General features: G+C 42.0%; 1 protein-coding gene across 1 annotated transcript in view; it reads left to right on the top strand.

Moving 5' to 3' along the window:
- The window catches only part of LGR4 (leucine rich repeat containing G protein-coupled receptor 4), a 104,649-nt gene that overhangs the window by 71,084 nt on the left and 18,649 nt on the right, over positions 1 to 14,916 (top strand). Inside the window, exons 6-7 of the mRNA XM_024764618.1 lie at positions 6,179 to 6,250; positions 7,509 to 7,580. Of these exons, the coding sequence (XP_024620386.1) occupies positions 6,179 to 6,250; positions 7,509 to 7,580 (144 nt within the window). The remainder of the gene's footprint in view (positions 1 to 6,178; positions 6,251 to 7,508; positions 7,581 to 14,916) is intronic.

The raw sequence follows: 14,916 nt of genomic DNA, 5'->3' as shown, positions 1-14,916 counted from the left end.
CTCTCTGTTGTTGGCGTGCAGCGTGTGCTGGGGCCTGGGCCTTCCTGCTGCAGTTGCTTTGCCTCCCTCTGCTCACTCCTCACGACAGCTGCTGGAAGCTTCTGACCCCTCCTCCGCCCTCCCCTCAGCCAGCCCGTGTGTCTAGTCAGTGTGAACAGTATAGTCCTTACCCCACTGATTCTTGGCTGGAATTCCAGCCAAATGGCTACGGGGACATTTCTGTCATAGACCAGAAGAAACCTAAATCCAGGCACTTCTCAGAGACATAACACCAATTGGCATACTCTCTGTTTCACACTCGCCTCCCTTGTTGCTTTAAATTGCTTCCCAGATGAAGAAATCCCAGTCTATTCAGCGCATCTCACGAAGGTATGAACCCTCTGGCACAGGTGACCATGGACCAGTGTCCATTTACCCAGCGCTGTTCCTGCTTTCCTTCTTCTGGGAGGCATGGCAGATAGAAAATATCATGTAGCATATGCACTAAGAATCGAGGATATAATTGAAAACTCTGGCTTCCCCTAAAAGGAGCCCCTAATGTGAATCCATGGTCCTTATGAATAAAAATGCACACAAAACAGACTCATAAAGACATTATACGCTGAGCCACTTGTATCCTGTTTCCTGGAATGGTTCCAAATCTGAAGGGAGCGTGAGGCTAATGGATCAGTTTCCCTTTCCTCCACCCTTTCTCTGTCTCTACCCTCTCCATCTCTGCCTCTGGGACTGTTTTAACAAGCAGAATAAATAGGAGTTGCCTTGAGATAGACTGTGTCCCCATTTGAAGTCCTGCTAGACTTGTTTCAATTCTGTGTGATTGTGTGCACGACCAAGCGTGTGTTGAGATAACACTGTTGACCGGGAGACTGGTGTTCTCACGTTCAAGGTCCATCCCACTTCCTTAAGAAAATATACTACCAGAACAGGTTAAGAGAGAAGATTGTTGCCATTGCACTTTCAAATCAATCCCAAGTAGTTCTGTCCCGTTAGGAGAGCAGAGGGGAGTGGGGGAGTAGCAATGAAACAAGAGGAGAAAACATGCAGAAAAGCGAAGTCAGCTTTCCCCACACCTTAAATAGCAGTGTTACCTTTTTTGAATCCAGAGTCTTATACTGGGGTTTAGTTGAGGCATTACAGCAAATACTGAGTGTCTGTTTCATCTAAGGTCCCACACAAGAGGATCCAAAATGAATATGACCTAGTCACTGCCCATAAGGCACCTATAATACAGTTGAAGGAGTTGCAACAAGTTCGTAGCAACCAGAGGCAAAATAAGATGCACCCGACAAGAGAGCTGCGTCTAAGATAACCTGTGGAATCCAAGAAAGGGTATATCCGAATAGTTCCACACTGTTGGTAGCATTCAGCTTGCAATGGTGATGAATAAGGTTTCAGCTGGCAGAGACTGGAGTGGAGGTATTTCAGACGAAGGCAGTGCCATGAGTGAGCAAGGAGTCCGAGGTGGGAAAGCAGGGTGTCCTAAAACGTAGGACACAAGGAACATCCGGGGATAAGGTGAAAAGGGAAGAGAGGATCATCCTGAAGGTCTAGCTAATTCAGTGGGGAAAAAAAAAGCCTTTGGGAAAATGCTCAGAGTTGTGCTTTTTAAGATTTAGATCTCACAGTATTATAATGAAGTGGTTTGAGGCAGGAGTCTTGTGGAGGTTCATGGCAAGAATCCAAGAAGAAGAAAATGAGGGTCTAGACTCAGGTGGCAGGAGGAGGAGTAAAAGAGTGGATGGATGGAGACTTTGCATGAGGCTGCCTGTGGGCTTTGGAGACTGAAGAGCTATGGGATGCAGAAGGATAGGCAGTGATGCCTGGGACTGCCCACCTTTAGCAGGCAGAACATGGTACCACTTTTCACTCTTCTGTTCTCACCCTAGTGAGTTTTTTCTTTAGGGCTTCACAGTCATTGGAAGAATAGTAAAAGATATAAATATCATTATTTACCACATTAAAAGAGTTTTCTGGAGCCAGCCAGTAGGTCTTCATGAAGTGAGATGCTGAGAAAACTGTTGGGTGTAGCGCAGACAAATGGCAGGCCTAGACGGGGGAGGAGCTGCCCTTTGCTAGTAGAGGGCCATGGGGGACAAGTTCTTCCTCGGGATCAGCCATCTCTTTTTCTTTGGGAATTGCTAAAAAAGCACAGTGGAAACTGTTCTGTACCCTAAATAGAGTCAGAGTGAGTTTAGGGCATGCCACCCGCCACCCTTAGCCACCCAGGGATCCCATCTTCCCCCGTTTCCCGCTGGTCATCTTTGGCTGTGGGGAAATTCCTCCATAATTGCAGTTCTGAGCTCCTAATGCCGTAGTCCCTGCTGTGAGCACTGGTCTGCTGGGTGAGAGCTGTTGCTCCTCAAACCAGGCTATTAACTTGCCCAGGTCCCCTTTGTTTCCCCTTCTGGGAATTATTTCCCAGCCTCTTGGTGACACACCAGAGGCATCGAGTTGCCGAAGGACGTGGATAATCACTGGAGCCAGTCAGGCGAGAACTGGAATGCTGGCTCCCCCGCTTACCTGCTGTGTGACTTCTGCCAAGTCACCTAACCTCTCAGGGACTCTGTCAGGAGATGATTAAAAGGAAAGAATGTAAACCACCTAGCTCAGAGCCTGCAACTGCTCTGGGCACATGACACGGTAGGTTTTTTCTCCCAGAGATTTTGGGACTTTGTCCCTAACCCTGTTCTTTATTCGCTTTGCTCTCTCCTGGATCTGAGTTTTTGGACATGAAGCATCCCCAGGGTCTACTATAAGAAGTACTGGGGTCATAAAATCAGCAAAATGTAAAGAGGCTTGGGAGGGTGCAGTTGCTGAAGCTGCAAGGCTTTACGGGGCTGCCGTGTTTATTATTCATGAACCCAGGAGCTAGGTAAACATGGGTAGATACATTCCTGAAGGCTCCACCTGATCTGTTTACTCTCCTAAGGAACGAAGTAATCGGAGTGGTGTGAGCCCCACCTCGCTCGGCATTATCACCGCCCCCGCCCGAATCCTAGCACTGTAGGCTTCTCCAGAGAGCAGGCCTGGATCTCAGGACAAGTCACGTGCACAGCCCGTTTGGTCATTTCTCTGAACTGTAAGTGGTGTAGGAAGAAAGGATGCTTTTGGAAGTTAGGCTCCTTTAGTTTTCCCAGGCTTATAAAGAGGCAGATCGTTGGGAAAAGGGAGTAAATGTTTTGGCTCATGTGGCTCAACACTGTTTTCTGTTGACAAGTAAAGGTAATCAGGTGTTCTGTGCTTTGCCACTTCCTTTGTCACCTTGTAAAATCCTCTTTTCGTGAGCCCTAGTACAACAGACTGAACTCCACAAGGAAAGCCCATAGATAGGGGGACATTCAAAAGTAAGAGAGGAAAGCAGAAGAATCCTGTGACACCCTTGGTCTGTTTACAGTGTTCATTTTTTGGTGGACTTGAGCTTCTTAAGGCTGATCTTTCAGATAACAGAGTCACGTGACTACTTGCTGCCCTGGGGGGAAGGAGGCTATTGTTCCTTCTAGTCCTTAGGGTCCAATTTAATCTTATAAAATGTGACCTTTTTTGTTTTGTTTTTTTGCGGTACACGGGCCTCTCACTGTTGTGGCCTCTCCCGTTGCAGAGCACAGGCTCCGGATGTGCAGGCTCAGCGGCCATGGCTCACGGGCCCAGCCGCTCCGCGGCATGTGGGATCTTCCCGGACCGGGACACGAACCCGTGTCCCCTGCCTCGGCAGGCGGACTCGCAACCACCGCGCCACCAGGGAAGCCCTAAAATGTGACCTTTTAAACACTGCATTACAGCTATGATCATTACCAGTTGAATGTAATTAGTGAGTCTGGGGTGTAGAAAGCCCCTTGACAGGGGTTGTACTAAGCCTGCACTAAGGTAGACTATAGGATGCTATCTGTTTTCAAGGAGGAAATGCAGAGAATGCAGTTTTTGACTAATGGGTTGACACACTGGTAGGTGGTGACAGAATTGTGAGATGCACACTCTGTTCTTGGAAGCTTTTGTACTTGGCCTGTAAAACTAATGTGCTAGAAACATCCAGTAGAAGCTAGCCTGTTTAGTTATGCCTTCCAAGAATTCACACATAAGGCATGTTGGTAAGAACTGACATTTTCTAGGGAAGTCACACTGGAGTCGGGGATTTAAGGGGTGAAGATGAGGTTGTGAGGTGAAGCATTTAAAGACATAGTGGTCAAGCTGGCTAGTCTAGAGCCCAGAGGATTTGCTGAGGAGGAATAGTTTTAAATAGAAGTGTTGAAAAGTCTTAACACCATCTTCTGCGGTCCCTCATTTTACATATGGTGGACCCCATGAGGTGAAAGGCCGTGAGGCTGATGGTGTAGAGTAAGCTGTTGTGAGCCTGGGTTGAGGGATGCCCCTGGAGGGCATGCATGCAGTTTAGAGCTTAGGTGCTAGGGTGCCTTGTGAGAAACAAAGTCGTGCACGGTGAGAGGGCTTTCTAGGGAGAATTTAGTTTAGGGGCATGAACCCTGTGTTAAACCTGTAGTGTTGCCTAAGAATCCAGCATGGTTGTCCTTGAAATTGAAGAAATAATTCTACACACTCACTCTTGGTTTCTGAGTCCTCTTTCACTTTCCCATTCCCTGCAACACACACACACACATCTTCAGTACACATTTCTGTGTTAATGCTTAGTTAGTAAGGATCAAGTATTATCCTTTCCAGGGCTATTTGCATTTTAACTGGGACAAAAACTTCAAGAGAAAATAATCCATCTAAAAAATAGAGTTTCAGATCTCTGTGACTTCAAGTTTTAGGAAGGGTCCCTAAAATCAGGGTGTCTAAGAAGAACAGATTGAAGTGGGAGGACTTGAAGTCTAAGGAGAGGATGTCCTCTGCCTGGAGCTGGATAGGTGCTCATGTTTGTTAATCAGTGAATGAAACTTTTTAGTGAATGAATGAATTGCTGAATAAGGCTCAGGAGGGCAGGGTGCTTACAGAAAGAAGAGAAAGGACAATGGAAATTAGACTCTTTCGAGGAGGAATTAACATGACTTGGTGACTATGATCCTAAGACATGATGGGGAGAAAGCATTTAAAAAGAAATCACGCATGCAGAATCTCATTGCTTGGGAGAGTTCCCCTGATGGAACCAGGAAGCTGGAACAGTCCTATGTTTAATCATCGGGGCACGCAACTATCATTTTTAAGTCAATACAGTTGACCCTTGAATAACATGGGGGTTAATCCACTGATAATTTATCATCACCCCCACTCCCACCCCTTATCCAAGGTTCTTCCACATCCACGGATTCCGCCAACCTTGGACTGTGTGGTACAGTAGTACTTACTATTGGAAAAGATCTGCGTGGATGTGAACCCTTGCCGCTCAAACCCGCTCTTATTCAAGGGTCAACTGTACTTGAAAACCTGCCTCCAGTTCACCTGTTTACAAGTCACTCATACGAGTTGCAGTCCTGCTTCCTGCTGCTTCTCCCTAAAGTTCTCTGTCCAACTTTTCCTCCCACGTCTGAGTGTTTGGGAAAACGGGAGAAAAAGTGGGGCTCAGGATGAATTGCGTGCTCCTTTCTTACAAAAGGGCCCAAGGACTTCTTATCCTTTTCTTACTCCACTCTTACTCGCACTTAAATTTGTCACTTTGAAATTTCTTTAGGAAAACATTTATCTTTTTAAAAAAAAAACATGCCTTTGTTTGGAAAGTTATGCTTACAGTGACTTTAATTTTTTGCCTCTCTTTTGCACGGAATATGCTGCCCTTGGTTATGGAGAGATAACAGGCTCTCCTTGTCTCCCGAAGGCATTCATTCCTCCTTGACAGACTGGTGTGCTCTGATCTGTATAAACCTCCTGCCTGCTGCCCAGTGCTCTGTATTTATGAGGCACTTGGAAAACACCGCGAGCGGCAGAGAATGACCATGAATAGCAAACTTAATTTGGTCCAATATGTTTTGGCTTGCTTGACCTCACCAGAATAAAAATGTGCCTGTTTAAATTATTGTATTGAAGTTAAAAAAAAATTCTAGAGGCATTTATCTCATTGGAAGAACTTTGGGATTGCTTTAGCAGAGGTTTAAGTCCATGTTTAATGTCGGATAGACTAGAGAGATGTTTAATGTAGAGCTTCAATAGCAGATTGGGTCATTGTCAGTTATGAATTTTAAGAGTCTGAATTACTATTTTTCTCTTGCTACTTTTTTTTCCCTCCTAGACGACTGGCTGGCAACGACCTTTCTTTTATCCACCCAAAGGCCTTGTCGGGGTTGAAAGAACTCAAAGTTCTGTAAGTAATGCAATTTTAGAGTTTCACAGCTGGCTGTGTATTTTCTTTCTGCGTAGTCAACATGCTCGCTCGGAGCTAGGTTAAGCACAGTTTCTTTTAGTTCAGGATTAAAAGATTTAAGGAGTGGCCAATGGGTAGTGTGGGAGGCTAGAGGCTGATTTAGGCAACCTTGGGTCTAGATAACAAAAGTTAACGTCGAAATAACAGACACTCTGACCTCTGGTGCATTACAGTTGAATGTTAGGCTTTTTGTGTGGCTAATGCATTGAATCAAAATCATATTTAAGCTTCACCGGTAAGGTTTTGTTTCTACTTCTTTTATAGCTATAAGAACTTTGCATGAACTGACCCTAAAGGGAAAAAGGCTTACAAGAGCTCCAGATGTAAAATCATTTTAGAGCTAAAGGGAATTGAGATGCCTATCATTTACATAGCCTGCGAGAGATCAAGAAATAAATTCCTGGCAGTGGTCAGGAACTGGCAGACTGGGGAGCCGGGGAACTGACTGCCGGCCCCACCTTGCCACTGCCTCACTGGGTGACCATCTGTAAGTCACTAGACCTCTCTGGTTCGGTGAGTTAGAAGGGCCCTTTTCTATTCCATTCTGTGGTGATGATTCTTGTCAGGCAGTCATTTTATTAATATGACCAGGAAGGACGTTAGGCAAAAACTAGTAAAGACTTCATGTTCATTACTGATCTGTACCTCCATTCTCCAGGTCGGAGACTATTAGATAATTAAAGCTTTATTTCTGCCCTGGCCCTGCATTCACTGGGGACATGGCCACTGCCCCCTAAGAGCTCAGGGTCTGCTGTCCTCTTGATAAAATTGTCTTTCTCTAATGTGCACGTTTCTGGGCTGTGCTTTATTTCAATTTGAAAAGGCATTAGGGATTCTAGTGGGTTTGCTTGCTATACCTCCCAGTTAACTTGTTATACCTCCCAGTTAACACTAATGGTACCTTGGGTGATGAATATTAATTAGGGTGCCTTAATTCCTGAGAATGAAACAATCCTGGATGACCCAGCAGGTCTGTGTTAGGAGATGGCTTGGGACAGTGGCCTAGGTTTCATTTCTGGCTTTACGACAAATGCCTCTTGCTCTCTGGCAACTCTCTTATCTTGGGTGCTTTCCACCTCAACTCCTGATCCTTTTTTTGCTATTGGAAAGATGTTTTTGGAAAGAAATGGTTCTAAATTCTTCTAAGAAAAAATGGTCATAATTGCTTCTTATTCACTAACCCAAAATTTCCTTCCAGAACTCTCCAGAACAACCAGTTGAAAACAGTACCCAGTGAAGCCATTCGAGGACTGAGTGCTCTGCAGTCTTTGTAAGTAACTTCTTGGTTTGCTGCATTCTTGAATCATTAGGAGAACACTCTGTCTACTAAATAGGTAAAGAACTGGAATCCTAGGGAAAGAAGACATGTATCCTCTCATCTGGGATAAAAATGGGGATGGCTAGTTGCTGTTACTGAAATGTCCATTGGAATATCCTGTCTCCAAGGCTGGGAGAAAGCTACAAGCTTGCATGTAGCAGGCGATTACACCCTCTTTGGAATCAGAGTTATGTGTGTACAGGAGTTCCAGAGTCTTGTGCCATGATGCTCAAGAAACAGCCACAGAGAGGTTTCTGTTTCAGGTGGTAATGATCATCAGAGCAAATTAGTTATGGACCCTCATCTGTGGATGTTGAGCAGTCATCAGGGATGGTGACTTAATCGCCTGTGCTGTCTTTTTCTCAGGTTTTTTTTTTTGAGGAAAGTTTGGTTTGATGTGGAATGTTCAAAATTTTAGCTCTTGAACAGCAAGGTCCTACTGTATAGCACAGGGAACTATGTTCAGTATCCTATAATAACTGTAATGGAAAAGACTATGATATACATACACACACACACACACACACACACACACACACATATATGTAAAACTGAATCACTTTGTTGTACACCAGAAACTAACACAACATTGTAAATCAAGTATACTTAAATTACAAAAAAGATTTCAGTTCTTGGTTTTTACCATGTTTAGCCACTATTTTCAAAAGCTTTTTCGCATAGCACTTCACTTTATTCTTGTTTGAATTCTTTCCCATATAAACGTCTGTATGTATTAATATGTATATGAACCTGGAGAATGGGGGTCATTGCCTCCATGGTTTAGCTGTGCACACCCCGCTTCCCCTAGAGTGGGGGGATCAGGTAAGCAGCAATAGTGTCACAGGAATCATGCAAACCCACAGAAGATTCTAAAGAAACAACCATTTTTATGTTAAATAAACAGATATTTGTTCATGACTAGACTGCGTGTTGTGGACTAGTGTTGTCAGGGCTCCCCATCCCTGGGTTAGAAGATCCAGCTTCTCTGTCTTCAGGGGCTCGGTTTTAGAAAAGGTTGAGAAGCACTGAACTGAAGCATGTGGTTATTGTAATCTTTCGCCAAGATTAAGAGAAGCCCTTTGCATATTTATCTGTCAGAATGTTTACATTGCTCTCAAAAGAAGTTCAGATAAATTCAGATTAATTAGAATTCTGAAACAGGCCTGTCTGGTTTTGCATCCCCACTCTGCCACTTGTTAGCTGTTAGCTGGTTTGGGGCACGTTATTTAAAATTCCCTGTACGGTAGTTTGCTTATTACCTACCATGTACTTTAATTCATGAAAAGCACTTTTAACAGTATCTGACATGTCGTAAGTGCTCAATAAACATTTGTAGAATCTGTTAATATTAATAATAATGACCATTTAATCTGTTCTTTCTTTTGATTATTAGATTACCCAATTTGCCTAACTAGGTGAAGGAATCGTCTGCAAGTAATGAAAAAGTATTCTTTAAAACAAGCAATTTCATTAGTTTCTTATTCTACTACAGTGATGAACACAAATGTGCATTGCCTCAGTTCATGTCCTAACACTAAATACAGTGGGACTAGGGCCTAGTTTCTCAAAGTGTGGCACTTGGCCCGCCCTCAACAAAATCACTAGGGGGATATTGTTAGAATACAGATTCTTAGGCCACATCCTAGGAGTCATGATACGCTCTCTTTAAAGGTAGGGTCCAAGAAGCTGTAGTTTAAAAAATTTCCCCAGATCATCCTCATGGATACAGAAGTTCTGAGAATCACTGAATGAAAAACTGTAATAGTTATCACACTTAGGTGTTTATAATTTTCATTATAAAATTAGGGTATAACCACATCACGTATTTGTGTACTAATCTGTCCCGTAAATTTTTTTTTATTGCCCTGGGAAATAACTGTAAAGGTAAGCATTTGTAGAGATGCACATGAGCTAGAGAAGACATAGGTGAAAGTGACTGACCGGCTTGTCCCTTCCACTCACTGATATAAAACCATTTATAACTGCAGCAAAAGCACATCACTGGAAATTGTAAATTATGGATTACCTTTGATTTTAGATTAGATAATCTGGTAGTTAATGGGCAGTAATATGAAAATGAAAATATGTACTAATAAAGCATAGCATATGCTGTAAAGGTTAAACTTTAAAATGTATCTACTATAATAAAAAGGAGTATCTGGGGTATTGGCCATTTAAGTGTGGTTTCAATATAAGTGTAATTTAAGGTAGATACTTGTTAAGTAGCTCATTTCACCAACTGCCGAGTTATGGAACATAAGGATTCATTATTTGCCATCACTAATTGAATGGGATTCCACAGAGACTATTTCAGGGAATAGATTGGAATGAGTTCCTTTAAAGAAAGGTGATTTTGCTGCCTCTGCACCCTTTCTAACCTTGGACGGATGTACACAGAAGGAGCCATCTTACCTCTCTTGGATCTGAAGTCATTAGATATTTTAAATAGTTCTCTTTTTCTTTTGCTTCTTCAGAATTTGTTTTCCTTCAAAACCTTCATACAGAATTGTTCTGATTTCCCAAGACTTAATGATCAAAATATTCAATCATTTTGTCTTGTTGGAAGGCTGAAAAAGAGAAGGCTAAAATCTTTGAACATTAGAAAAATTACCAAGAAAATATACAAATAGATTTTTTTCTAACTTGTGGTCCATAAGTACTCTGAAGTACACATGGTATTTTTGATCATTTAGATGGGAAGAAAAATTGAAAAAGAATAGATACATGTATATGTGTAACTGGATCACTTTGCTGTACACCTGAAACTAACACAACAGTGTTAATCAACTCTACTCCCATATAAAATAAAAAGTTAAAAAAAAATAAAGTATTTTCACAAAAATCATAGGTATCTTCCTCTAAAATAATGTTTTAAACAAGCATACTGTTCTCATCACTCACTGCGTACAGTGCATTGTTTAAATTATCTCCCAGCTTGGGATGGGAGGGAGGTAGGGTAAGGAGAGGAGTCAAACTACTTCTTTAATAAAGGCATTGGGATTTTTTTATATGTATCAGAAATATAAGGAGCTATGCGCCAGGCCTGTTTTATTTAAGAAGGAAACGTTCATGGGTTTGTTAGCATAGTGGGTGCAGTGGTCAAGTTGGATACAATTGAAATTCTGTCCTGGTGTAAAACAGTGTTATCAACACTTGAGTCAGTTTGCAAATCTGATCTTCAGACCTGAATTACATGAAAGATTTCCTTGTGGTTTTGAAATAGTACTCAGACGGAGCAAAGTTCATTAGGGCTTGAAATTGATCAGAAGTGGTTTGATGCAAATGGGTGACGATGGCTATAAAATCTGAAAGTGAATTGTAGATATTGATAAAAAGCTAACCTAACAACCTTCCACGAAGCCATGAAAATGGCTAAAGTGTTACCTGAGCAGGATATTAAAATGACATGTCAGAATTTGCTCCACTAGAATTTTTTTCTTTATAGTTGTTCACACTTATATTGACTATTAAAGGATTTCAAAGACTAAATTTCCTAGGTTTTCTACCGTAACAGAATCTAAGTGTTTTGAACTTGAAACTGGTAACAGAATATAATACTATAATGTCTACAATATTGGTAAGTGAGGAGTAGAGAGAAAAAGGGCGAGCTTTTGGTTACACAGAACAAGTGTTTATGATAATATAGACATTCATCAGTAAATAGCTGCATTTAAAATTGTTATTGTAATTTCACTTACGTCAAGAGAAAAAAGTATGTGAGTCTCAGTAAGATATAAAACAGGCTTTTGAGAATAGGGAAAAGAAGCACATTTTAAAGACGAAAATAGTAAGGGAATTTAGTTAATACATTGTTAACTGTTTAACAACTCAAGTGCACTTAAATAAAGTAATAGTTATCTCTTGCCAAACGAAGTTGAAATGGTAAAATAACTTAAGCCACATAATCTCTTCACTGTGTGAGATATCTAATGCCATTTACTGCCCCTATTGAAAGAATCAGTTACAGTATTTTGTTTTTTGGTCTGTTAGTTAGGATGAATTTTAATAGTGTAGGTCATTGGTACAAAGCCACGCTTTCTAAGACCATTTCTCTGTGAAACATTGATCTCAGTGTAAGTGCAAACTCATTACATTTATGGGTGTGCCACCAACACCCACATGTGGATTGAGGTGTAAGTATTAACCATTTGAGTCACCACAAATCCTTTTTCTCATTAACTTTTTATTTAAGGGTTCCATTTTCCCAGATTTCTTCCTTTTGATCTCTTACGTATGGCTGACTTTACAATTTGGGGAAATTTTTAACAGAGGAAATTGTGTCTGTGCACTTTTTGTTGTATTATTATTTTGCATAGAAGGTAGTTTCATTACTATCTTAGCTCAGAACTCACCTGGTTATCTTGCTAAGTTAAGACCACCCCTTTTCTTTGGTGGGGTGTAGCACAGAATTCTGCAGGAGCCTAAATGGTGTATATAATACTGGACTTATGTTAAAAAGGTCTAGAAGGGACTTCCCTGGTGGCACAGTGGTTAAAAGTCCGCCTGCCAACGCAGGGGACACGGGTTCGATCCCTGGTCCGGGAGGATCCCACATGCCGCAGAGCAGCTGAGCCCGTGCGCCACAACTACTGAGCCCACGTGCCACAACTACTGAAGGCCGTGCACCTAGAGCCCGGGCTCTGCAGCAAGAGAAACCACTGCAATGAGAAGCCTGTGCACCACAACGCAGAGTAGACCCTGCTCGCTGCAACTAGAGAAAAGCCTGTGTGCAGCAATGAAGACCCAACACAACCAAGATAGATAGATAGATAAATAAATAAAGTCTAGACAACTTTTCTTATTATAGTTTTTTGCCACATCTTTTTTTCTTCCTGTTTTATTGAAATGATTGACATGTAGTACTGTATAAGTTTAAGGTGTACAGCATAATTTTTTGACTTATGTACATCATGAAATAATTACCACAATAAATTTAGTGAAAATACATCATCTCATACAGATACTTAAAGAAATAGAAAAAAAAATTTTTTTTTCCTTTTGATGAGAGCTCAGGATTTATTCTCTTAACAGCATTTATATATAACATTCAGCAGTGTTAATTATATCTATCATGTTGTGCATTACATCCCTAGTACTTATTTACCTTATACTGGATGTACATCTTAATGAAACACATATAGAGAGGACTTAATGTCAGTGGAGTGTTGTGTGTGTGTATGTGTGGGGAGCACTGCTCATTATTTTCTACAGTGTCAATGAACATTATCCTCACTCTTATAACATGAGCAATCTAAACTTTTAAACTGTTGTGACACAGAGAAACTGGGGAGGGATTTCAATTTGTGCTTAAAATGCAATCTAAATCCTCACCTGATCTAATGGGGCTCTGTGTCATTTGGTCCCCATTTGCATCCACATCTGTGTCTCCCTGGACCCTCCACTCTCTTCCTCCTGTGTTCTAGTCACTCAGACCTTCTGGGAGTTGCTGGGACCACACCCAGTTGGTTTCTGCTACTGAGTCTCTGCCCTCACTGTTTCCGTTGCCTCAAACACTCCTTGCCCAGCTTCCTTTGCCACCTGCTCTGGATCTCAGTTTAATGGCACCTTCTTAGAGATGCTTTTCCTGACCAATACATTGTAAGAAGCTACCCTCCCCCTCAGCCCCTGCTAATCCTGATCTCAGTACCCTGTTTATTTACTTCATAGCACTTTTTAAGCACTCTGCAGTCATTTTTCAGTCTGTTAGTTATATTGTGGGTCAGTCTCCTCATTACTGTCGTGTTCACCATTTTTACCTTTTGTGCCTAACAAGATTCTCAGTTTACACGTGTTGAATGAATTGCAGATAGATTAGCTACGTGTAGAATTTAATGGCATGATTTAGTTACATTATATGGTTAATTGTATGATTATATTTCAGCTCCACATTATTTATAGAAAATGTCCAGATGTGTGAATGTGAAATAAATGTCCTTAACTACCTCTGCCTCAACAAAATGTCTCTCTCTCCCTAAGTAGAAGTTCCTTGAGGCTGTGAAGCGTGTGCGTGTGTATGTGTGTATGTGTGTGTGTTTTTGAACACACTGCCATCTACTCATTAAAGAAAATCTGCTAAGCAGCTCTGTAGCCAGTCCTTTGCCAGTCTGTTATATAAAGGATGCCTGTCTCTTCTCAGGGTTAGGTAGGTTCTAGAAAGTACAAGGAATAAACAAAACTAAAACTGTTTGTTTCTAAGTGGATTCTTAAGGCAGCTGCTCAGTTTCTGAAGCTCTCCACTTTTTAGTGCTCTTCAAGTTATCCTGACTATCAAACAGAAGGCTTCCATCAGATCCTTACCGGGACCAAGGGTCTTTGACCTCGGCCAATCTGCCTCTGGAAAGGAGACTGCATTTGGGGCTGGGGCAGTTAGTTGGGAGCGGGGGCTCAGCACTTGCATGGAGGGAAAAGAGACACTTATGGCAGGATCCGAAGCTGGAGCAGCACAGGGAAACAGGAGGCACGAAAAGCACTCTGAAGTCAGAATTTCCTGAACTTGAAGGCTGCCAAAGTTGATTTCTTTAAAAAATGGGCTGCTGAGCTTCCCTGGTGGCGCAGTGGTTGAGAGTCCGCCTGCCGATGCAGGGGACACGGGTTCGCACCCCGGCCCGGGAAGATCCCACATGCTGCGGAGTGGCTGGGCCCGTGAGCCACGGCCGCTGAGCCTGTGCTTCTGGAGCCTGTGCTCCGCAACGGGAGAGGCCACAGCAGTGAGAGGCCTAAGTACCGCAAAAAAAAAAAAAAAAAGGGCTGCCGTTTTGACCTTGCACCTGTTTTCTAGTGTTCCCTAATTTTCACCAAGAGATCCAAGCCTGTGAGATATGGATTTAAATAGTGAAGTTATATCAACAAGGTATTTGCGAAGAAAGTTGTGATTTGCCCGGTGCATACGGTTCCTCATCATATTAATACTAACTTGTCATTTTGGCGGAAAGCAGTTATTCCAACAATTGCGCCTGGTTGTGTCAACACTAACATTTAGGACTTGGTTTCTCAGATTTTCAGATGGGGATTTAATTTTTAAGTATGGGTAATCCTATTAGTAAGGTGTCCTTAATTCCAAAATTTTGGGGAAAATCGAAGAAACTCTAAAGCCACAATAATGTTGATCGGAGGAGCTGTTTAATTTTTTCCTAGGGACAGTTTGCCCTTTTCTTAATATCTGTTAATTTTGACAAACTAATTTTTCAGATGTACTTAGGCTTAAGAGAAGAGGAGAGGGGTTGCTTTGCCAGTACGTGACACACACACACACACACACACATATATATATATATATATATATATTTTT

This window comes from Neophocaena asiaeorientalis, unplaced genomic scaffold, assembly GCF_003031525.2.
Source record: "Neophocaena asiaeorientalis asiaeorientalis breed wild unplaced genomic scaffold, Neophocaena_asiaeorientalis_V1.1 scaffold230, whole genome shotgun sequence".
In the NCBI taxonomy this organism is placed as follows: Eukaryota; Metazoa; Chordata; class Mammalia; order Artiodactyla; family Phocoenidae; genus Neophocaena; species Neophocaena asiaeorientalis.
Note: the sequence above shows the minus strand (reverse complement) of the source record. Positions and strands in the feature narration are given on the sequence as shown.